Here is a 25,821-nt window from a genome sequence, read left to right as displayed (position 1 = left end):
CATTACTCAAGTAAAACACTTTCTGGAAAGAGATGTTACTGATTGTATTAATTAATTAATTATTAAGTATTGTATTGATAAACAATACTAAAGAATGAATTGATGTGTGGCTACGAATCAAAGTGAAGGAAGTCAAAAGGGATGAGTTCCTGGGTTTAGATCAGAGTTCAGAATCTAAGTGACAAATATTAAATTGTATTAAATCTAATATGACACACATTTGTAGGCAATTCTTATTAAGTCAAACTTTACATTCCTGTTGGGTTCAAAACACTGTTTTTACATTGAAGAGGTTTCTGATATTATTCTGTGTTCTGAACCGTCCAAAACTGAAATGAATTTACCTCAGAGGAACCAAACGATCCCGATTATTCAGCAGAGAAAACAAAACCACCCAATTAAATAATATCACAAGGTTTTTATGATCACAAAATAATCCAAAATAAAGAGTGGACTCTGATTTTGTTTTTCCAATATTATACTTTAATGCAATAATCACATTTTCATTGATATGTACATTTAACAGAACATATAAATAGAAAAGTAACAATCTGAAGAATCAGATGACGACTACAACACTAATCAGTCCCTGTTCCTCCTCTTGGTCTGCCACCAGTTAGATGAAATCCTAGCAAGAAGATCTCCTTGGAATTTTCAGTACATAGTTCATCTTGAAGTTTTCAATGATAAAATACCTTCTGATGGGATTATTTTACGATCCATGAGGGATCTTTTTTAATGGTGTGGTTCTCTGGGCCCAGGATAGCAACACCACACGTCCTCTGCCCAACGCCCAGGTATCTGCAGGAAAACAACACCATACTTATCTCTATTACCTCTTTATTTTCTCTCCATTTTGTTTTCTTAATTGTAAAGGTTTTACCTTTCGGCCACTTCCACCAGGTTTTTGTGAGTGACAGCGAAGAGTCTCTCTCTGTGATTCTGCAGCATCTCATCGCTGACTCCACTGAGGAAGCGACCCATTCCTGCAGCACAAAGACACGGTGAACTAACTAGTGTCAGGCCTGAAAGCAGCACAACCCAAACACCCACATTACAGACCAACAGCCAAAAACCAAAGATATTCAGACATAAATCATAAGACATCGACATTTTTTTATCTGAACTCATGTATTACAGCAGACTGCAGTGTCTCTAATCAATATAAGACCCTATGGAAAATTAGGGAAAGTTTCTTAAACCTACACTTTTAACATTTAATAATATAATTAGATAAGAAGATTTAATGACATAATACAATTTGATGTAAATTAAGGTTAACTTCATTCAGTTGATTTAACACAGTGGGAGTCTCACCTTTGCTTGAGGGGGCCACAGGTGAGTCGACAGCTGAGAAGACTGACAGTTTGGCTTCATCGATGTCCTGCTGGCTGAACTGTCCCGACTTGGCCCAGTCCACACCTTTACGAAACGCAGACAGGGTCTGCACCGAGTTGGGGTCCCTGAGAGACACATGAGACAACACACTCCGTCAGATTCTAGTGACCACTGTTTTATCCACTGATTTAAAGTTTTCTTCTAAAGGAAGAGGAACCCTAAATGATATAGAATGTCTAATGTAGATTGTCATTGCATTAAAACCTCTAAGCAAAAGGTTATATATTTGTCCAAAACTGTGATCAGTGTGCTGAGCGGCTTCCCACCTGTATGAGTAGAAGGAGAAAAGACCTCCTCCCATCCTGGCCCCGCCCCCGTAGGCCCCCCCCTTCTCCCGGATCTCTCCATGAAGAAATTTGGCCGTCATCATCCTCGCCAAGATGCACAAACTGCCAAAGAGAGAAAATAAAAGGTATCAGACTGAGTGTGAATCATTGAGTGTGAGTGCGCTGGTCTCGGCATGTGCTGCTGGAGTTACCTGGCGTAGTCCTCGTGGGAGAACGCCACCGCCCGGATACTCTCGCTGACAAAGTTGACCGGGAAGGGCAGCTGGAAGAAGGTTTTCATCTGACACGGCTGGAAATTCAGCTCCTGAAAACACAAACTGCTTAATCAAAGTCAAATCAAAACAACATTTCTCAAAAATCTCATTGCTTCTATTTGCAAAGACAACTTTTGCCTATTCACTTCAAAGATTTCTTTTTTGCTTTCATGAAAGGGATTTTTTCCCACACTCCTTTAATTATCTTCCATCGCCAGAAACTCCTGTTCTGTTTTTGGATATTATACAAACAGTAAACTCATCAAGGCAGCAATATATAGGTGTGATGTGACGGCGATGCTGATATGAACTTACAGAGATGAGTTTCCTACTCAGTCGCGAGTCATCCAGGGGGTCTAGTGGCCTCTGGAACGAAGGAAAATAAAAACATCAAAGAAAGCTAAATATTAGTTTTGATGGACAACCCAGTATGACAAATATTGATTCAGTTGCCCGATTCATGTTGTTGATGCCTTACCTCAATAATATTACTTCTGACAGGTTTGCGTTCCTTTCTGTTATCGGCGACTTCCTTCATAAAACTCTCCAGCTGGGCTGCTGTGTCAGACATTTTCTGTGGAGTTGTGTTCACTGCACACCTAGACAAGGAACAGACATTTTAATTTGAAGCAAGAGAAGTATGCCAAGTACATGATATACAGTACATATTCCCTGAAATCATTTCAATATATTGCAGCAATTACAACAACATGAACAGCCAAAAAACACTGAAATGAGACGGAGCTCAGACACACGATACAGATCTTCTTATACCGAACAGATCATAAGCAATGATAGCAGCAGGTGTAGCGTAATATGAACCCACCTCATGTTGTAAGGGTTGAGAAGGTGTTTCTTGATCCTGGGTAGTGTCCGAATGACTTGGCTGAGGTCTGACATCTCAGCTATCCTCTTCATAAACTTCACCTGATGTTCAAATAACCAAACAAAAAACAGCTGTTTCACAAACTGTTGAAACTGGTGGAAAAAAACTGGAACAGTATGTGTAACATCAGACAAAACTCTTTCTTTGTATCAAATAAAACCTTTAACAACTTATTTTGTTACTTTTTAATTACAATTTGCTTAAAATGTATACATTTTAACAACAGAATTTTTTTAAAACAGCAACATGATATGCTCATATCGTCACATTATGACTCAACTGAACCGGTTTGTCAGAAAAAGGAAGTCACTCATGTTCTTCCAGCTCTGGCAGACCCTCACACGGTCACGTTGTGTTATTGAACTGGTCAGGTATTAGGTGTCAACACACACACAACACAACACATTACCACTTCTGGGGGGTATTGCACAAAATTAGAATTTATAAATCCAGGATAACTGATAAAGCGAGGCTTGACCTAGTCTAATCTGTGCATCCTGGCTTGGTGCGTTTCACCACGGCTGAGTCAGGCTGAGGAGGAGAGACTAGGTCGAGTCAGGATGAAGTAATTAGGTAAGGACTACTAGCCAGTCAGAAGCAGAGTATGAGGGCGTGCCCTGACAGTACCTAGGTAAGGACTACTAGCCAGTCAGAAGCAGAGTATGAGGGCGTGCCATGCTAGCAGCTAGGCGAGCATTATAACGTTTGTCTCTGAAGTAAAGGCTGGACTACAGTAGAGCTGTTTGGAGCAGTTTGTGAACAGTGTTTTCTGTTGGAGATGGTAAGTCCCTTTGGGGGGGACTTTGGGCTTTTTCACTTTGTAAACCTATAACATGCACAAAAAAGATATAGAACACAATAAACGGAAGGGGAAAAAGCCAAAAAGCATAATATGAGCACTTTAACAGACCGTGAGGTCGATCACAGATTTACTGATGCTAAAATGGAGAAAACGCATTGTGTATTCTTTACACAGAGTGAGCAGCAGCTTCATCTGGAATTATGACAACGTGAAACACATTATTTGTAAAAATAAAGAAACACGGCTGCTGTATTGAAACAATAAACGATAATTAGCTTCACTCCTTTAATGGTTTCATTTAAGAGCAGTAGTTCATAAATGAATATATTTAGATATATCATTCAGTCAGTCCGCTTCTGCCATGCTAATTATTTTTTTTTTTTACAGAGGCAGTTTTCTTCTTTACATACGGTATGATATGCTTTGCTTCCTTGTAGGCCTATATATGGACATAGAAAAGAAAGACCCGGGAGAAATTGGACTCTGAAATCTAGAGACTATAAAGATAATTAAGTGCTAAGTTGAATACAGACTGTAAACATGACTGCAACAGAGTGATATTCATCAGTTATTCTTCCCCCAGCAAAATATAAGGTCAAAAACCATTGAGGTGTCCTCTCCCTGTTGTTACATGAATAGGGGTGTCACGATTCTCCAAATCCTCGATTACATTACATTTTGAATTCTAACGTCACGGTTTGATTCTCACTTTTTTTTTTTTAAAGCACAGGTTGCTATGGCATTTTTAGACTAGACTTTTATACAATATTTTACCTTTGTTTGCAATGTACCACACTACATTGCCAAATTTAAAACATTTATTAATAACATAATGTAACAATAACTTCTATCTATAAGCTGCCATCTAGTTTCTCTTTTGTAACTGCAGTCTTCTTCACAGAAGATGACATTCAAGTTCACAACAAAACAACACAACAAAAAACAATCAGCCATGTCCATAGTCTTCTCTGAACAATTAAGTGTCTTAAACTATTTCTGAACAGTTGAACATATACCAAACAGATTAACTGCCATGTTAGTCGTGCTGCCAGTGGAAGAATATGGTACACACACAAAGCACAGCTTGCAAACTGTGGCTTTTTTGTCGACAACGCTCAAGCTGAGTGCGATCAGTGTATGCTCCGTTATGTGTAGCTGGTCTTCTTCTGCTACTGTGTGTGTAGTAATCTAGCTCATTAGCGCCTCCACTGGAGTGGTGGTAGAATCAATCAGGAAATGGGCTACCTTGAGCAGGCTACACCAAGAGGGTAAGCTTCACTTCAGAACTCGAACCTCCTATGGCGCCATTTTGATGCTACAAAGCGATCACCTCCCGTTAGCATCCCATTGACTGCCATTCATTTTGACAGCGAATAACTTTACATCTGAAGAGTTTAAAGACTCTATTTGTCTATTGTTTATTTCTAAAGAAACACCACAATGTATAAAAGGCTCCATTACCTTGTACCTCACGTTATGGCTCCGTAGCAGACGCTTTTATAAAAATAGGCTAACGATTGGGTCATAACCACGAGACTTACTGTTGCATAGTAGAGGAATTACCGTATAGTACAGGAGAAGCTCGCAGGCAATTTGGACTTACATTAGCGGTTTAGGTTTAATTACTAATGTTAACTATCATTTTAGTGATCAATAATTATCTTGTGCCTATGTTATCTCCTTACATATACCTACGCTCTCCGTCTCTGTAAGATTGGGAATGATTGAGATTTCTCTCGGCACAGCTACCAGAAGACTTCACACTTTCAGACACGTTGCTCACGTCACATCTACGTTGTCTCCGTCAGTTGGAGGCTGCTCAGTAACGATCACCGGAAAAGTGCTTCTAATATCCTTCACTGGTCTCTGTCCAGAGCAAGCCGATTGCCGCTTGGCAAGCCGACCACACATGACATGGGGGCGTGGCAACATCGACGATTCCATTTTTTTATTCGAAAGTCAAGATTGTGACTTAATTTCGGTCAATTTCGGTCTTTATTTTGATTGGACAGTTGAAGACATGAAAGCGGAGAGAGTGGGGGAATGACATGCAGCAAAGGGCCACAGGTCGGAGTCGAACCTGCGGCCCGCTGCGTCGAGGAGTAAACCTCTATATATGAGCACCTGCTCTACCAGGTGAGCCACCGAGGCACCCATGGTGTCTCTGCTTTTGTGCAACCAAGTCAAGGCTAAATTCATCCAGGATAACTGTAATCTCCCGGCTTAATCCCTTATCCTGGTTTTGTGCAACAGCCCCCTGACGTAAACGAGGAGTTAAAAGATGAGATAACAGAATCTGATCTAGAGCTGTGCTCAATCGTCACGTACACATATCGATACCGCAGTAAATGCTGTGACGGCAGTTTTATTAAAAAGAAACCTATAATGCAGTGCACAATGAAGCCAATAAGTGGCAGCCAAGGCCAATCCACATTACAGAAAAATTGCATGTCTCAATTCAAAACAAACATTAAAGGGGTGATAGAATGATTATATAGGGTATTTCACACTGTTCCTTATGGTCTCCTAATAGGGTATGTAACATTAGTTGGGCTGAAAATGGCCTGGTTGATATTTTATTGGCGCTGATTAGTTGAGCGTATCGCCATACACACACATTAGAGACGCGACAGAATCTCATATTCCAGACACTTCAATGTTTCATTACCAATTTCACTTCTGAGACTTTTTTAAGCGAGAAATCAACTATATAAATCTCAAATATGGGCCGTTTCACAAAAATTGATGGCTAATTGCAAATTTGGTAAGAAGTGTCGGACTTTAGGAGCTCCACACAGTCTGACGAGAAAGCGGCAGCCTGCTGGGCTCCATACCCAGGGCAAAGTCACCCTTTATGGATTACTGCACTACCGGGGCTCCGCGGCCGGCTGCCGGCATAACTATAATATATTTACAGTTTGAATTTCGTCACGCCACTTATATAACATCTACCCCAATGTCTTATAAAGCTAACCGTTGTGTCCGATTTGATTTTAAGGCATTTTTATGAACGCGAGGCGTCTTTGTAGGACGAGCAGCTGCTTGCTATATGTCCCATTCAATACAATGGGGAAATATCGGCATAACTATAGCTATATTTACAGTTTGAATTTCGTCACGGCATGAATATTACAGGTTCTCCAAGGTCTTACAAAGCTTAGCTAACACTTGTCCGATTTCGGATTTCAATTGAATGTATTTTTGTGAATGTCAGAGCTAGGAGGAGGCTAGCTAGCTCTCATTGATGGATTCCAGCTCACAGCGGGCTCTATCAATGAGACTCGCAGACAAGAGGCGTTTATTTCCCCGATTGTTTGTTTAAATAACTCAACACATATCGATTAGAAGATTAACTGGAACCTGTGGGCTGCGGTAAAAGATTGCTGGCGCAACAAGCTCGCTGACCGCGCTCTCAGTCACTCACCGGCCGGCTGGTAGCAGGAAGAGGGGAGGGAGAACAGCGAGCTGCAGGCCCTGGAGCTCTGTCAGGCCAGCGGCGTGTGGTAGTCCAGTCACCCAGAAAAGGGTGAGTTTGCGCGGGTATTGAGCACCGGGCCGCCAGCCGAGCTCAATCTAGCTCACAGCAGGCCGGGGTCTGTGACGGAGGACAGGCAGGGTGGCGATGTAGCAACCCAGGCAGCACCGGCGCTTAACTCCGACACACAGTCGGACAACATTTGCAATTAGCCATCCATTTTCGTAAAACGGCCCATATTTGAGCTTTACATAGTTGATTTCCCGCATAAAAAAGTTTCAGAAGTGAATTTTGTAATGGAATAGCAGAGATCTGCGTGACCTAGATTCAGAAGACTACCTGATTTCAGGTCAGTTGTGTAGCCTATGTAAATGTTGGAGCGTGACTGTTCTCTTAATACAGCCATGGGCTGACAAAGTTACAGGTCTTGGGAGGTTGACGTCACCTTCCAGCTTTGTTGAGATTCGTCCTTTTTCACTGGCAGTTTCAAAATATGAGATTTTCATAGTAAAGGGGTGTCAATAGGATTTTGAGCTTCTATGTATGTCCCATTTACCCACTGAACTGTCGTTATTCAACTATGACAGGGTAAAATCAGTTTTGCATTCTATCACCCCTTTAATTGAAGCATGTTTAGTTTGAAATTTTAAGTTTTTTTTGCATGTATTATTCTTCCTTTAAGATCTCTGTGGGCACTGGAGGATTTTAAATTGTGCAATCGCTGTTATACAGAATAATAAAGAACAGCTGCCGTAGTGAATTCTGTATAGGACATAGTCATAATTTAAAATCAATGCATATTGCACTACGTATGAGATCGCAGCCTCCGTATGGTGATATGTATCGTGTGGGGAGGTTGCCCTACTTTGAGCATTACCTTGTTGCTGAAACAGACGAGGTCAGTATGATCTCAGTTCGATTATTACTCCGTACCTGTTCCATCCCACTGAAAGTCTCCTGCAGGTCTCCTGCTGGAGTAAGATGTCGGCCTGCACGGGTCATGGCGTACATGTGACCAGAGTAGGAGATCCCATTGGCCAACTCCTGCGCTGACATCATCACCAGCACTCTCAGGCGCTCCGCATCATCAAAGTGCGGGCTAGAAGAAAAACATTGCTAAGGTTAACTGGTATCAACATGGTTGATTGTTGTCTAGAAGGCCAGCTACAGTTCACAGACCAACATCAGATTTGTTGGGGGACATACCTGTTGAATATGTCTCTCCACAGCTGAAACATGTGAGGAAGGTTCCTCTCCAGGCAGGAGGAGGACAGGAGGACACCCTGAAACAGAGAGCACAGAGCCAATGAGGGACAATCTTCAGTGTTTGGTGTTTTGAGAGGTTTTGCTTTTAGCCTGGAAACCAGAAGAATCTGCTGGCTCATGTTTCATTTGCTCTCCCATTCAAACAGATTTCTGGTTAGGTTTTTAGTTTGAACCGTTTATCTCCCATGATTTTAAAACCATGACTTACAGAGGAGCGTCATGCTTGAAGTACTGGACGTAACTGGCATTCTCCGTCTAGCACAATGCACCAGGCTCAAAAACTCAGATCACACTGTTAACTAGTAGGTGTTGATCAAATACAAATCAAGAGTCTGTTACTGTATTGCCTATTTTTTGCCTAAAATATCTTCAGAAACACATTTTAGTAAGGGTGTCACGATTTCTATTTTAATTCGAAATCGACCGAAATTAAGTCACAATCTCGAACTTTGAATTAAAAAAAATGGAATCGTCGATGCTGCCACACCCCCATGTCACGTCCGGTCGGCTTGTCAAGCAGAAAAAACACACACGTGTTGAAGCTCCTCTAACTTAGCTACAGCCAGTCAAAAGATAGCATGGCAACTGCAGATGCAGGAGACCCATCGACAGAACTTTAACCCCCTCCTCTTTCACTGAAGTCACCGGTGTGGAAGTATTTTGGATTTCCAGTGACTGACAACAACGTTCGATAGTAGTGACAGCACTGTTTGGCTTAGTTATCAATGCCGTTAGCATCGTGGCTAACACTTTTGTTACTTTATTTTTTGACAAATGGTTTCGGCTGTCCTTTCTAACATGATGTCATTGTGCTAACTGAGCAACATTAGCCTTTACAACAGAGCAGCTTCACTACACTTGTTAGATCATGTTTCAAACCAGAGTTCTCTGTTGATTTGTGTTTGTCGCTGTGTGCTCGTGGTGGAAAATAATGTAAACAGAGGGCGGCGTGTCAGAAATGCAATGCGCCGTGACGTAGGTCCCCTTCGAGGCCAGGCTTTTGTTGGAAGTCCCTCTAGTGGACAGAACGTGTAACAACAACCACATGCTTATAGTGGCATTGACAGGGCATAAGCCTGAGTAATGTAGTACATATTAATAACAGGCTGCATTTGAGCATTAAATCTTTGAATATTATTCGAATAATGGCTAGCAACCTGTGCTTTAAAGGGGTGATAGAATGCAAAACCGATTTTACCCTGTCATAGTTGAATAACGACAGTTCAGTGGGTAAATAGGACATACATAGAAGCTCAAAGTCCCATTGACACCCCTTTACTATGAAAATCTCATATTTTGAAACTGCCGCTGAAAACGGACAAATCCCAACAAAGCTGGAAGTTGACGTCAACCTCCAAAAAACCGGAACCTTTGTCAGCCCGTGGCTGTATTAAGAGAACGGTCACGCCCCTACATTTACATAGGCTACACAACTGACCTGAGATCAGGTAGTCTTCCGAATGTAGGTCTCGCAGATCTCTGCTATTCCATTACAAAATTCACTTCTGAAACTTTTTTATGCGAGAAATCAACTATGTAAGGCTCAAATATGGGCCACTTTACGAAAATGGATGGCTAATTGCAAATTTTGTCCGACTGTGTGTCGGAATTCAGCACCGGTGCTGCCTGTGTTGCTGCCTCGCCGCCTGACCTGCCTTCCTTCACACACCCCGGCCTGCTCTGAGGTACTTGGAGCTCCGTCACGACTGGCAGCCCACACCACTCCATACCCGCGCAAAGTCACCGGTTTTTGGATAACGCCGGTGCTCTGACAGAGCTCCAGGACCTGCAGCTCCCCTCTTCCTGCTAGCTAAATGCCCGGTGTGTGTGAGTGAGAGCACGGTGAGCGAGCTTGTTACGCCAGCAATCTGTTACCACAGGTTCCAGTTAATCTTTTAATGTGTGTAATTATAATGTGTTGAGTTATTTAAACAAACGATTGGGGAAATAAACGACGCTTGTCCCTGAGTCTCAATGATAGAGCCTGCGGCTGGATGTAGCTCTATCAATGAGAGCTAGCTCCTCTTAGAATTCCTCTGAAATTCACAAATATTCATTAACTTGAAATCGGACACCGTTGTTAGCTTTATAAGACATTTAGGGAGATGTTGTATAAGTGGCGTGACGAAATTCAAACTGTAAATATACACAAATTTTGCGGAAAATGAAGCTAACTATCCGTGATTTGTAGCTAGCTACACATAGCTAGGATTGAAGGGACAGTCATAGCTAACGAAACCCCCACTGTTCACAAAAAGTCACTAACTTGAAATTGGACACCGTTGTTAGCTTTATAAGACATGTGGTTAGGTTTTTTTTTTTTAATATAATAAAAAAAAAAAAAAAAAAAAAAAAATATTAAAAAAAAAAAAAAAAAAAATTATTTTATTTATAAAACAAAAGGAAAAGAAAAAAGAACAATAATAAAAAAAAAAAACTTTTAAAAAAAAAACAAAAAACGGACACCGTTGTTAACTTTAAGACCTTTAGAGATATGTTGTATAAGTGGCGTGAAAAAATTCAAACTGTAAATATAGCTACTCTAGTTATGCCGGCAGCTGACAGCCAGCCTAGATTAACTGGAACTGTTGTAAGAGATTGCTGGTGTAACAAGCTCGCTGACCGCGCTATCACTCTCACACACTGGCCATTTAGCTAGCAGGAAGAGGGGAGCTGCAGGCCGGGGTCTGTGCAGGAAGGCAGGCCGGGCAGTGAGGCAGCACCGGCAGCTGAACTCCGACACACAGTCTTACCAAATTTGCAATAAGCCATCAATTTTCGTAAAACGTCCCATATTTGAGCTTTATATAGTTGATTTCTCGCCTAAAAAAAGTCTCAGAAGTTAATTTTAATAACGTAATAGCCCGACAAAAAATGTATAACTTTGCAGTGAGACCTGCTGTCGAGTCTCCCATGTGTTTCTATGTAGTTTGCTCAAACCAATCAGCACGTAGCTCATTCTGAATATTCATGAGCATACCATATTTGGAAGAAAAGCTCTTGTTCCAAATAGAGCCATATTCACAGGGTAGTTAAAGGCCTAATAAAATAGCATTTGGGCAGTTTTCAGCCCAACCAATGTCACATACCCCATTAAGAGACCTTAAGGAACAGTGTAAAATACCCTATATAATCATTCTATCACCCCTTTAAAAAAAAAAGAAAAAAGAAAAAAAGAAAATCGAGAATCAAATCAAGGATTTGGAGAATCGTGACACCCCTACATTTTAGTGTACCGTTTAACTGTAGTTTGAAAAAAGTAGAATCTATGAATACAAAACCTTATGAAGTGGAATGTTTTCCATTTTGAAATAATTTTTATATTCATCAATAAATTGTCATTGATGTTGAATATATAGTAATGGTGTAACGGACCGCCCCTATGGTTCGACACCTGTGAACTGCGGATGAATTGCAAAATTGAACCATCATAGTGCGAAATACAGTTTTACAGCTGCTGTTGTGTGAACGGGACACAGCAGAGATTCGGGGGAGACGAAGCAGCATTAGGTCGCCTCTGTACCTTGTTGTCATAGTGAGTCAGGGCAATGCTGATAAAGCGGTCGCAAGTGTGGTTACACTTTTCAAAACTCCACACAGACAACGATTGCTGCAATATAATATAATGGGGCTGTATAATGGCGAGCCGAAAGCGGGCCCAGTGTGGTTACATTTCCTCTGAGACATGCACGTACATGCTTCAGTAACAAAGACACAAAATACAACAAAAATGTAGCAAAGTTCATGAGAACTACTGGCATCTGCAAAAAATGGCAAGGGTGAAAATACCCTAACATTAGGTTATTCGCACATGTGCTCCTAAATAAATTTTACAGTTTGCACACATCTATTCTTAGTCGCAAATGCGAGTGAAACGCTTGCACTGTTGAGCCCTGAAAGGCTGGACCTTATCCCAGCATGAACTGGGCTGAAATCAGGGAGCCAAATGGACTGATGGATAGGTTTGCACATTTACAAACTTCTGATTTGGATGTGTGTGGAATTCAGATATGTAATCACACAATGGCACTAGGGATGGAAATCAAACTAACCCTTTTCACTTGCTTTGCTTTAATGCGTTGTTTCAGACACAGATACACTGAGCTGGCACTGACCTGCTCATACATGTCCAGCTGGGTGGAGTCAGGGGTGACCTGGGTGGAGACAGACATGCCCCCTGTCCTCAGCTCCATCTGCTGGGCCTGTTGCCTGTAGTCCAGAGCTCCACAGCCCATCCTAATTACACAAACAGAAACACATCCAGTCTTTAAAATGTACAGTAAAAAAAAAAAAAAATGTAATCTCACATTTAAATTATAGTACACAGACTGTACAGAACATTAGTAAAATCCTGATGTATTTATAAAAAAAAAAAATGATAGAAGAAACATGTTTCACCGGATTAATCTCAGCATTGTGCTTCTTAAAAACTAGATACAGTCAGTGTACATGTACTGTATGCACAAAACAAAATATACGACAAAAAAAGTGACGCATTTCTGTGTATTCCAGATCTTGTTCTGGACTGACAGATGAACTCACTTAGTAATGACACTGCAGAAGAGCGGGACATAAAGCCTGAGGTCCTCTGGCAGGGTGTTGAGACTGCACATGGCTCTGAAGTAAACCAAGCCGTTTGTGGGCTGCTCACAATACTGAACTGGTACACCGCCTGTGGAGATTAGGAGAGGAAAGCCCTGGAGAGTTTTACCAAACACTTGATTTGGATGAAGATGGCAAAAATACCATGCTACAATTACTGGGCAGATGCGATATGGACTGTAACATGGTGGACTCCGTACTGTACCTGCAGTGCTGATTTGAACAGGAGTGATGGGTATTGTGGGCTCAATGTCAGACACTTTGAGTGCAGGCAAACAGGAGGCATCCTGGGTTTTACTCTGAGTAGCCAGCAGCTCTAGACCTTTCCAATAAGAAAACACCACTGTGATATCTAGCAAACACTTGAATCAGAAGTCACAGCAGTTTGATCAGATTCATTTAAATGGACATCTTAATCATAGAAAAAACTTGTCTGGGTTCCTGAGAACTAATTCCCCGAAGAAGGCCAACTCCTTGCTGACCATGACTGAACCTGGCTAATGACTCAACACGTTTAGACATACTCTCTTGAGTAGTACGTTGGGCCCCATCTTGCACCCGGCGCAAAGCCCGACCCAGTGTCTTTGCTAGTTTAAGACTGACGCAGCTGTCGGTTTCCCGTCCAGTGCCCACGTCGTTTAAATAGCAAATGCACCTGTGCCCATCTGTGGCCCATGGGCGTGCTGGTCTTACAGGGAGGTGTGTTCAGGTGCATTCTGGGAGTATTGCTATCTTGAGGCAGTGGGAAGTGATCGCGCCATTGACCAAGAAAAACCTGATCTAAAGTCAGTAGTGCAGCATTTCATTGTTATTTTAAAAGCGTATTAGTCAAATGCTAATATGCACCTGGCCAGGTGCTTCACGCCGTGCGCTTAGATCGTTAAAATAGGGCTCTTTCTGTGTATATTCACATGGCAGCACGGTATCTATTTTAGCCAGTAAGTGTGTTTATCGGTTGGTGTATTTGAATTTATTTTGCTTTGCTTTACTATTTCATAGAGAAGATATGAGATATAAGATATGTTTAAAACATGTATATACATGCACATTTGGGTGGAAAGAAGGTATCAGTTTAATTACTAAGTTTGTGTAGAGTGCCCTACCAAGCAGCCAATACTGTTGCTGTAATTTCATAGGGTGAAAGTAAGAGAGTGTTTAACATCGACAAAGTATTGGTGTTAATTGATTAGGACTTTGTGAACTGACCTTCTAGCAAAGGAAAAGAGACATTCAGCAGTGAATTTATGGTTACCTTTCTCATAGATCTCTTTTCGGTCACTGTGAGACAGAGCCTGGATCTTTCCCTGGAGCTTCTCCTCCTCAGCCTGGGCCTGTTTCTCCAGGTACGCCTCATCTGGGCTCATGGACAGAGTCAGTCTGTGTGTGTTCTCCTGCAGGGCCCGTGGAGAGGGGGTTGAAAGAGGACAGAAAAACAGAAATTAGAATTAAATCCTGGAAAATTCAACTTGAGGACCTGAGGCAAGGCCGCTGGTAACAGCAAGTATCTGTGCCCAGTGTGCTGAACTTGAGAAAGAGACTAAAACCCCAAACAGCACCAGGGCTGATGAAGCTGACCTTTGACCTTTCCTGAAAAGGATGCTGGGATGTCGCCTGATAAATACAACTGGAAAATAAAGTTAAATTGTATTTCATAATAGAAAAGGATTACATTTCATTACAGTGCCAGCCTGAACATGTTATGCCTTTCATTTATTTTGCTAACAGATTATTAAGAACGTTGTTGTTAATTGTTTCAAGTATATGATATCAGTTTATATGTTTTTCCTGCTTTCTCTCAATTACACCCCCCCGCCCCAACTCCCCCCAAACTCGCAACCACCAAGGACATAATCCTGCAATCGGTTTAACCAATAAAAATATGAATGCAGACTGCTGCATGTTGCCCCTTTATTCTTCAGCAATCAACTTGCGACTATACTCGAGAAATATAAACACACATTTCATTCACCTTAAAGTAGTGTATAACTTTCTCCTGCAAGAAGCAAGGGTTTTCCTTCAGGGCCTGCCTGAACTTTGCAACGCTGTCGCTGATCTGCAGCAGCTCCACCGGGTTGCCGTCATGGTTCCACGACGATGCAATGTACTAGAGACACAGACACACAGACAAAACGTCAGGAGTGAGGAAACCAAAAGCAGCGGCTCTGAAGAAAAAAAGATTATAACAGTCTAGTATCTTGTTTTACTCTTGCTTCCTCTTATTTCAGAGATGAATTACATAGCATGATTTATACTTTATAAAACAAGTGGACAAGTTGTCCACTAATACCCATATATCATTCATTTTAAATACGTCTAACTGTTGAACTAGGACCGCCCCCTCTTAGATGATTAGTCTTGAATTACAGTAACACAGCAAATAAACTGCTCTGGTAAAAAAGATAGTCTCCCAGGACAATAACTACGGACATGTTTACATTCTTGATTTGTATAGAATTATACAGAAAAACCGGGGATACAAATAGAAATGCAAGATTTCAGGCACAAAGAACACAATCTAACATCCTTAGCACTGCTAACATACATCGCACATGGAGGTTTATAAATACATGTGGAGTCCTTGTGGTTGTGGAAACAAAATGAAGGTTACAGGTTACAGATGAACAGCAGTGAACTCACCGAGGCCAGAGACAGGCCGAAGTTTGTGGACTGGTGTTTAATCTGGATCTCAATCTTATGGAGGAGAGCCTCGATTCTTTCCTCCTCAAAGCCTTTCCTGTGAACAAGGAGAAGTGACTCAGTTTGATCTTACATACTGTTGGAATCTTTCATTTTCCTTCCTATTAGCTCATTTACCAGCATACCATTTTCTTTTAAATATTCCAGTGCAAATGTAAATGATAGACAGTGAACAGAGATGACACGACACATGAAGCTTTTATAATGAGCAGATGAGCTTTTATCGTGTCTGTTTTATCAAATATTTGATGGCTGTTTTAAAACAAGTTAAAACTTTAAGAGCAGATTTGTCAAATAAATTATGATGTAATCAACATTGAGTTGCACTCCTTACACAAAGCACTGCAACTTACTCTATGATGTTATCGATGGTCTGGCTGATGATTTGTTTCACCCTCTCTGTGTCCTCCTCAGCCATTCCCTGCAGTCCGATGCTGAACGACGCCTCTTTGGTGCTGCCATCATATCTGCACAACAGGAAATTTCAATACGCTCTCAAAGAATACAAGAATGTCATGGAGGCCAAATGGCACTGCGTCAAAGACAAATGGTAAAATACTTAAGATGATTGGTTTTATCCCACAGATACTGTAACTGATCAAAACTTAGTATAACACAGGTTTGCTGTTGTTATCCCAAAGCATGTACACACCCTACAACAGAAGAGAAGTCGGTTCCTATCTTGGGTTCAATGAGAGCCTTGTAGAAGGGAGAGTTTGGTCCAGAGATCATTAGAGATGACAGCAGGCTGAGAGTGAATCCTTCAAACGTGTCAGTGATGCTGCACAGAGAAACCACAATAAGGGATCAGATGTCACTTAATAACTGAGCAGGCTCAAAGCTTCACTGTGTAAAGAGAAGAGTTTTATGATGTATTGAGGAAGACTGAAAAGCTCTGAACATGACTATACAAGCCGCTGGAAACAAGGGTCAAACAAAAAGATCAGGAGAAACAGAGGATGCAGTATCTGTAGCTTCAGAATCTCATAAATGCCATCCTGCTAAAATGAGTTAAAGTACAAATGTCTGCAGGAAATAGAGAGGGAGATAATGTGATCTTACTCTCCCAGCAGGTAGCTTACACACAGAGTGTTCTGCCTGGCTGGATCTGGAGCCATAGCATCAGGGCTGCAGGTTACATGCTCTTCTCTCTGGGAAACCAATGGGATTCCAGTGACATCACACGACTATTCAATATTAAGAAAACAATGGAACGATGCATGCAATTGATAATTAAATACACGCGTTTAGATAATTCTAATGTTACAGTACTTTTGTTATCTCTAATACCTTTTCACCCTTACTGTATGTTACAGTAATATGTCTGAATTATGAACTTACAGGGCTGCTCCAGTGTGGCTGGGAGGGGACCTCTGTGTTTGGGTTGATGCGTTTAAACCTGGACAGAGCTTCCTCTTCAATCTGCTTCAGATGCTGCTCCAAAGGCAAATCTCCATAGGTGAAGAACCTGAAGAACATATTGAAGACTTACGCATAAAGCTGGGACATAGTGTCAGTCAATGTGAATGTCAACCAGCTAGCCTGCGTAAGGCTGCACCAGGGAATTATTCTAAACAACAAATAATACCAGAATGAGTAAGCTATGGGAGTTATTACAAACAGAACAAAACATTTTTCCGTTCTTTTCTAGGCGGTGTAAGTGTGTCCCCCTCTACCTAGCATTGCTGGGGTGGTAATGTGTGGCATGGAACTGTTTGAGTTGCTCCCAGGTGAGGTCAGGGATGGCTAGAGGCTCCCCTCCTGACACCACAGAGTAGGTGTGGTCTGGAAACAGCTTGTTCTGGAGGTGCTGGGCATACACACGCTCATTGTCCGACTGCAAGAATACACAAACGCAAATTATTATTTCAGATTCTGCCGACAAAATATATGAAAGCATTACTGATTCCAAGATAAATAATGTAAATTTTATAAAGTTGCAGTGGGTGTTGTCATACAAACTTACATTTCTAAACTTTCTTTTTGGTTTTATTCTTCTAACCATACTAGTCTAGTTTGTTGGTTTAATCTAACCCCCTCTCTTTCTAGCTGTATCTGTCCTTGTTATCCTTGTGTTGCCTCACTTTGTTTCTTCTTGATTACAGGACATTTTCTTCAAGAAAAGTGCAACTGCACCAAGCAGATATTTGTCTTTGAATGAACTTTTTTCTGTGTTCTAACTTCATATTACACAAGTGTATTGCTATAATAAGTAGGAAAAACACATGTGTGCATTAAATGTTTAAACTGTTGGGGCACTTATACCATGAAGGCACCTAAATTGCCTGAATGTAAAAAAAAAGCATTGTGTAGAACAAACCATTGTTATGCATATGAAATGTTAATGACAGTGACTGGGAAAGTGTTGACTTACAAAAGCCCCCTTCATTTCATTGAACACCACTCCTTTGAAAACCAGGGGGGAGTTGATATCGGTGGGGATTTCATTCTCCAGCCTCCAGCCCTCCTGCCTGGAAAATCCAGACATACTAAATCAAACTGGGTAATGCTGATTTCATCTGTTGCAGCCCTGTTAAATGATATTTGCAAATGCTTGGTCTGTTTTAGCCTACTGTTGGACAATACAGTGAGGAACTGACTGTTAACCCTCATGCCCTGTAGGTATTTTGTACATTTTTTTTTTTCATTTTGTGATCATTTTTGCTGTGTTACTTCTTATGGCATGAAATTTTGTAGGAATCCTTCTTTTCAGTCAAATTTTTTAAATCCAGTGTTTTTTACTCTTACATGTCTTTTATACTTAAATGATTCATTTTGTACCCTCTGGACACCTTCGAGGCAAAAATGTCCATACACAAAAACTGTTATTAAATCATCATATATCAATATTTTTTCTGCTTTTTTTTCATGAATCACTTAAACAACTTCTTACCTAATCAAAACCACCAAACATTCAATCATTTTCAGGATTTTAACCCTTTAAATGCCAGTTTATGTATTTGAAGTATGTCATTTTTATAAAAAAAACACAAAAATTATTTTTTTCCCATATAATGAATAATATGTAGATGGGGCTTTGGTGGTGATTAGAGGCTTGGATATGTCAAAGATAAGCAACAAAACTGATTTGATTGCATTAGTATTTTTTATGTAATTCCAGATACTCCCTCTGGACACCTTCGAGGCAAAAATGGCCCCATTGACTTCCATTATAACCACATGTTTTGATCTCACTGCCTTTACAGTATAAAACCATGCATTCTGTAATGTCAGCATTTCATTTGGAAGAAAACTAGTCATATTTGACATTTTTACAGTATTTCACCAGATTCAACCATTTTGCCCTTGTAGGCCGATGCATGAAATTATAGTTATATTATGGAGCTCTGTGTGTGTGTGTGTGTGTGTGTGTGTGTGTGTGTGTGTGTGTGTGTGTGTGTGTGTTCAAGGCGCCGTGCTAGATGTGTGTGTGTGTGTGTGTGTGTGTGTATATGTGTGTGTGTATGTGTGTGTGTGTCTGTGTGTGTGTGTCTGTGTATATATGTATATTTGTGTGTGTGTGGGTGGGTGGGTGTGTGTGTATGCGTGTGTGTGTGTGTGTATGTATGCGTGTGTGTGTGTATGTGTGTGTATGTGTGTGTGTGTGCATGTATGTATGCATGTCTGTGTGTGAGAGAGAGTTTGTGTAAATCTGTAAACAAACAATGATAATTTTAGTGGTGAAAAAATCGCACCTTACTTTTGCCAGTTATATTATGCAGCCCTGTGTGTGTGTGTGTGTATGTGTGTGTGTGTGTGCATGCATGCATGCGTGTCTGTGTGTGAGAGAGAGTTTGTGTAAATCTGGGTGAAAAAAGGGCTTCTTTTGAAGGATGCATTTCATGTGTCTTTGAAGACGTGCTTGAATAAAAACATTGTCTCCTGCATTTGTTGTAAACAGAAACAACTATTAGTGTGTTTATGCACCTGGCTCTAGAGAAGGAGACAGACCTGGATCAGAGAGAAGGAGCCTTTATCTTCCAGCCAACTGCAGGACTCATCTGAAGATGACACAAGTTTCTGGAGTCTGACAAAATGGTCACTAGTGTCCTCCAATTCTGTGAGTGCCTCTAACCCTTCCTCTGAAAGTGGAGAGGACACTGAAGATCCTGTCCATCCTAACATTGAATGGACAGTGAAGAATTGGCAAGTCTGGTCTCCATCTAATACTGAGACGCTGCGCAACATTCAAGCACCGACCGGCATGATGTCAGAGCCCACGAGATATGCCATATCAAGAATCCATGATGTGGCATCCTCTTTCGACCTTTTCTTCACTCTTGACTTGATCCAGCTGATTCAGGAAATGACAAACCTACACGGGAGGTGTTCAATCTCAGGATGGAGTGATGTGGATGCTCAAGAGATTTTAACATACATGGGACTTCACACCTGGCTGGTGTGTACCGGTCCAAAGGGGAATCCACCCGGAGCCTGTGGGATGTCCATAGTGGGAGACCAGTCTTCAGGGCCACCATGTCCCACAAACCATTTGAAATGATAAGCGCCAGTTTACAGCACATGCAGGAGACAATGTTTTTATTCAAGCACGTCTTCAAAGACACATGAAATGTATCCTTCAAAAGATGCCTTTTTTCAGCCCTAAAGTGATCATTGCTTGCTTACAGGTTCCGCACGAAACACACACACACACACACACACACACACACACACACACACACACACACACACACACACACACACACACACACACACACACACACACACACACACAAACACACAAACACAAAAACACACACACACACAAACACACACACACACACAGAGCTCCATAATATAACTATAATTTCATGCATCGGCCTACAAGGGCAAAATGGTTGAATCTGGTGAAATACTGTAAAAATGTCAAATATGACTAGTTTTCTTCCAAATGAAATGCTGACATTACAGAATGCATGGTTTTATACTGTAAAGGCAGTGAGATCAAAACATGTGGTTATAATGGAAGTCAATGGGGCCATTTTCCGCCCCGAAGGTGTCCAGAGGGATTATCTGGAATTACATAAAAATACTAATAATGCAATCAAATCAGTTTTGTTGCTTATCTTTGACATATCCAAGCCTCTAATCCCCACCAAAGCCCCATTCCCCTATGATTTATTTTATGGAAAATAATTAATGTTTTGTTGGGTTTTCATAAATAATTGTTACTTCAAAGATTTAAAACTGGCATTTAAAGGGTTAAAATCCAGAAAATTATAAAATTGTTGGTAGTTTTGAGCAATTTACAAGTTGTTTAAGTTATTTATGAAAAAAAGCAGAAATAATATTGATATATGATGATTTAATATCAGTTTTTGGACATGTACATTTTGCCTCCGAAGGTGTCGAAGGGAGTATCTGGAACTATGTAAAAATACTAATGCAATCAAATTAATTTTGTTGCTTATCTTTGTCATATCCAAGCCTCTAATCCCCACCAAAGCTAAATCTAGATATTATTCATTATATGGAAAAAAATATTTTTTGTGTTTTTTTAAAAAAAATGAAATACTTCAAATACATAAACTGGCATTTAAAGGGTTAAAATCCTGAAAATGATTGAAAGTTTGGTAGTTTTGATTAGGTTACAAGTTGTTTAAGTGATTTATGAAAAAAAAGCAGAAAAAAATATTGATAAATGATGATTTAATAACAGTTTTTGTGTGCGTGGACATTTTTGCCTCGAAGGTGTCGAGAGTAAGTTTTTTTAAGGAGGGCATGAGGGTTAAGACACAGATTTACAACCAGGTGTTGTGTGCAACTTTGGCTACTGTTTTGTTATAATGCCATCACATTTTTTATAAAATAAGAGTGAGCAGTTTTAGCACTGTAACATGTATAACTGTGGAGCAATAGTCAAAAACTCACCAGAAATCCTGCTCTCGTAAACAAGGGAAGAAAACTGCATCCAGATAGACTGACAGAAGATTCTGGAAATCCTTCCGATTTTGGGTGGAGAACGGATACATGGTGTAGTCACTGGCTGTTCACGGGAAAGGAAGCAAACAAACAGACAAACAACCCATGCAAAAAGCTCATCAGCCGTTGAAAAATTAACCAACCATCAGGTCAAAGTCCTTTTACTTTCTTTTGAAGCTGACGAGTAAAATAATGACAGTAGCTTTTTATTCAAGCCATCAAGTATTGGTGCATGTAAACACTCTCTCATTTTCAATACTTAAACCACTACGATACATGTCCAAATATACTACGTACAGTACAAAAGTTTGGACACACCTTCTCATTCAATGTGTTTCTTTATTTTCATGACTATTTACATTGTAGATTCTCACTGAAGGCATCAAAACTATGAATGAACACATATGGAATTATGTACTTAACAAAAAAGTGTGAAATAACTGAAAACATGTCTTATATTTTAGATTCTTCAAAGTAGCCACCCTTTGCTTTTTTTGATAACTCTGCAAACCCTTGGTGTTCTCTCAATGAGCTTCATGAGGTAGTCACCTGAAATGGTTTTACCTTCACAGGTGTGCTTTGTCAGGGTTCATTAGTGGATTTTTTTCCCTTATTAATAAAAAAGCAAAGGGTGGCTACTTTGAAGAATCTAAAATATAAGACATGTTTTCAGTTATTTCACACTTTTTTGTTAAGTACATAATTCCATATGTGTTCATTCATAGTTTTGATGCCTTCAGTGACAATCTACAATGTAAATAGTCATGAAAATAAAGGAAATGCATTGAATGAGAATGTGTGTCCACACTTTTGGCCTGTACTGTAGGTCCAAATGATTTTTTCCGTACCTGTGAAAGCGTTCATGAAGGTGGACAGGGACCTGTTAAGCATCTTGAAGAAAGGGTCTCTGCAGGGATACTTCTCAGATCCACAAAGCACCGTGTGCTCCAGGATGTGGGGGACCCCTGTGCTGTCCATGGGAGTCGTTCTGAATTGGACACTGAAAATACAGGAACAAGTATAAGAGGCATCGGCTTTATTTACTACGCTGGAGAAAAAAGATCCTGCTGTATAAACAAACACATCTTAAAGTCACGGCAGTATGACTGCAGAAAGAAAGTTCAAATCTGTTGTCGAACATGAATAGAAATAGGTAGAAGTGATGAAACGCATTTCAACCAACCTGAAAAGGTTATTGGAGTCATCTCTGGCTGCATGGAGGTGCTGAGCTCCAGTTGTATCATGTGTTAACTTCACTGCTGTGAGAAACAAGTCAGGGACCACTACAACCTGGGGGAACAGAATTAGCAGCTCTAATGACCATTTGTTTGACAGCAGCAGACACTTTCATTAAGTGTCAAGGTCTAATCTCAGCCGCTGAATCAAACCATGTTTGGTCCAAGAAGGCCAATGAGACATTCAACCATAAAAGAAAACAAAATTCACAGTATGTCCTTTTAAAATTCAACCAGAAAATGGCTGATTTACTTGTACAGTATTGTTCCATACATGCATTTAGACCGCCGCTCAGTGTTCATACAACATTACTTTATAACCCCAAAATAGTTTAAGTGTACCTCTGTGACTGTAAAGCCATGGATTTTCTGTCCTGGTTGGTACTGACAGGCCCTCTCTTTTGCTGAAGTGCTCTTTAGCTTCCACGTATGCTGCTGTCCAGTGAAACTGGGAGAAGAAAATAGTTAAATGGTACAAAGAATAATTCGCCCCATCTTTGCACAAACTAATGCCAATCTCGTATCTCAATATTTTATAGCATCGAGTACCTTGTGTATTGGCTGACACATCCCACAGCAAGCCACAGCTTAATTATGATGCTAAAGCTTTAGTTAGAAGTTTCCTCTATTCCAAAATGTATATCTGTGCAAAACATACTGTGGCCACACAACTTCCATGTTGACCATAGGTTTTAAAGATGATAAAATAACCACTGTAAGAGTAGAAAAGAAGAATTGTAAATGAACGAGCCTTGTGTGGATATTTGATCTTTCATCGCATATAATGACTTTCCAGAGTGTGCATGCATTTCAGACTCAGACCATATGCAAATAACGTTACATTACTAAACACTCCTAACTTTCTACAGGCCATAGGATGATCAGTTCACAACATGGTGCAACACCAATGTAGGCTCGTGTGAATTTAGGGGGGGGGGATCCTCTTCTTACTCTGATAACGTTACCCCAAACAATAGTTCCTGCCCACAGCCTACATTAGACTGAACCTGCTGTTCTATTAAAGGACCAGTGAATATTAAACCATAAACAGTAACGCTAGCTAGAGAACTCCAAAGGGATACATTTTAATATCTGCTTGCATCAGCTGTTTCATTAGTTAACATGCATATAAATAAAATAAAAATAATAAAATAAATATTTCGACAATGTCAAAGGACCCTTTCATATCACAATATCTAGTCACACAGTGTGACACAGACAGTCAGTGAATGTTGAAGTCGACAGCATACAAAGAAACGTTTTAAATGATTAGCAATAACGTTATGCCAAGGCTGTTCACGCTAAAGTGCTGTAACGTTAGCTAGCTAACTTACCTTAGACATCGAAGTTTCTGGAGCACCGCCTTCGTTTGCCTAAACATGGCTTTGTCACTTAAAAGGCAAGGCAAAATTATTCAAGTGTGTCTACTTCCAGTATGTTCGGCTTTCGAAAAAAACTGACAATTCTAATTACATTTGGTCAATAATTCCACATGATTTGGGTTGCGCATCCCGGCACGGTGCCCTGTCATGCCGTGTGTAGTACAGTTAACACATTGGGACAGTTGCGCACATACATGACCGGCACACCTGCGCAGGTCGCAGATCTGACAGTCGCTTTGTGCTCAGTAACACCTATCCTATGGTCATGTAACTCTACAATCACTCGCTTAGCAATTTTCCACACCCGTAAGCTGAACTTCCACCTACAAACAAGCTTGTTTCCGGTTGGTCGAGCTAGAATGAAGAGCAAATCTGATTGGATCATACGTACCATCACTAATATTACCAAACCATGACTGCCATGGGGAGATTTTGAAGGGCATCAATCTCTTGACACATATTTAACACCACCTTATATCACACTTGAACTTTTTTAGCAACTTCAAATGAACGTTAATTCATTTTAAGGATTCCATCTTTCATTATTTGCCTTTAGTTGTAATTCAGTGTGTCTTCCAGCAGATGTCGCTGTAAGATCATGTTGACACCATATACTCTAAGTAAGTTACAGTTAAGTAAGGTTAGTTAAGTTAGAAACTTTTTGCCAGACGATGTTTTTTTTCTAAATGTTCCACTCTGGGGTCCAGAAGACAAGTAGAAAACATATTATTAGAGAGTGCAGCTAAACCGCTTTATTTTGGGAAAAGTGCATACAGTAGGCTACCCCACATTTCTTTCAAACTTCTATCCCATCACATTTACGTAGGCTACACTATTGCAGATTCTTAAGACTGTACTTCAGTGTTGCTAAGCAACTTTTATAATTACCATGACTTGCAAATTTAATTTACTTTAGAGTAGAGCTTGACAACTGAATAACAAATCTCTTTTTCACAGGAGTTTTTTTTTTTACTTTGCTATAGGTGACATTAGTCGTTACATTATTATAATTATTGGTGATTGGTAGTTTTTAATTTTATTGTGACCACTTCCAAACTTATGTTGTAGTCTGCGAACAATTTATTGGTCAAAATGCCTTTTTATGACATGCTAAAAGTTGTTGCGCTATAATCCAAGTATGTGCTGTAGATTTAGAAATAACCTAACCTATCTTCTTTTCCTTCATTTTCACTTCCCCTACAATAATAAAGAGTATTAACCATTTGTTTCAAAGCTACAAAACCAATGTAAGACAATTTCATAAACTACATAAGATACATACATTCTTATGTATCTTCTTATTTAATGCATACACTGCATTGTCATGACCGGATTTATCTGTTAGAGGACCCTGGCCCATTTCCCCAAAAATGAACTGCTCATTATCCCCCAATCCCTCCCCCTGTAATATAATAGTACCCTCGCTGCAGGATTATTGGGTGGTAATACGATTAAACACAAATCAATTAAAAAATATGCACCTTGTAAGTAAAATGCCAGCTGAAATAATGTAGGTCTTTACACAGGAACCCTTTTCTAAACAGATCAAAGCAGGACCTTTTTGGCCTTTATCATGTCAGTTGCTATTGTGCTTCATAGTACCATAAACCAATTG

General features: G+C 40.3%; 1 protein-coding gene across 1 annotated transcript; it reads right to left on the bottom strand.

Annotated features, from left to right (window-relative positions):
- Positions 1–460: 460 nt before the first annotated feature.
- pitrm1 (pitrilysin metallopeptidase 1) lies at positions 461–24,485 on the bottom strand. The gene is made up of 27 exons (XM_039814943.1): positions 24,159–24,485; positions 23,167–23,272; positions 22,773–22,879; positions 22,438–22,589; positions 21,539–21,653; positions 18,042–18,138; positions 17,344–17,504; positions 17,009–17,135; positions 16,730–16,818; positions 16,320–16,448; positions 16,021–16,134; positions 15,608–15,704; positions 14,940–15,074; positions 14,223–14,361; positions 13,176–13,292; positions 12,911–13,040; positions 12,484–12,604; positions 8,309–8,385; positions 8,036–8,201; positions 2,766–2,866; positions 2,418–2,538; positions 2,255–2,305; positions 1,877–1,989; positions 1,665–1,787; positions 1,318–1,463; positions 884–986; positions 461–801 (listed from the first exon to the last, which is right to left on the bottom strand). The coding sequence occupies exons 1-27, from the start codon at positions 24,203–24,205 to the stop codon at positions 708–710; spliced, it is 3,078 nt and encodes a 1,025-aa protein (XP_039670877.1). The 5' UTR covers positions 24,206–24,485; the 3' UTR covers positions 461–707.
- Positions 24,486–25,821: the final 1,336 nt, after the last annotated feature.

This window comes from Perca fluviatilis, chromosome 11, assembly GCF_010015445.1.
Source record: "Perca fluviatilis chromosome 11, GENO_Pfluv_1.0, whole genome shotgun sequence".
In the NCBI taxonomy this organism is placed as follows: domain Eukaryota; kingdom Metazoa; phylum Chordata; class Actinopteri; order Perciformes; family Percidae; genus Perca; species Perca fluviatilis.
This window is presented reverse-complemented; position numbering and strand designations above follow the sequence as displayed.

Excerpts from the sequence above, each read along its gene's own strand:
- pitrm1 (XM_039814943.1), bottom strand. The coding sequence starts at position 24,205 with ATGTTTAGGCAAACGAAGGCGGTGCTCCAGAAACTTCGATGTCTAAG. Across the intron at positions 22,880-23,166 it reads ATGGCTTTACAGTCACAGAG|GTTGTAGTGGTCCCTGACTT; the intron begins GTACACTTAAAC and ends CTGTTCCCCCAG. Across the intron at positions 802-883 it reads CTGGTGGAAGTGGCCGAAAG|ATACCTGGGCGTTGGGCAGA; the intron begins GTAAAACCTTTA and ends GTTTTCCTGCAG.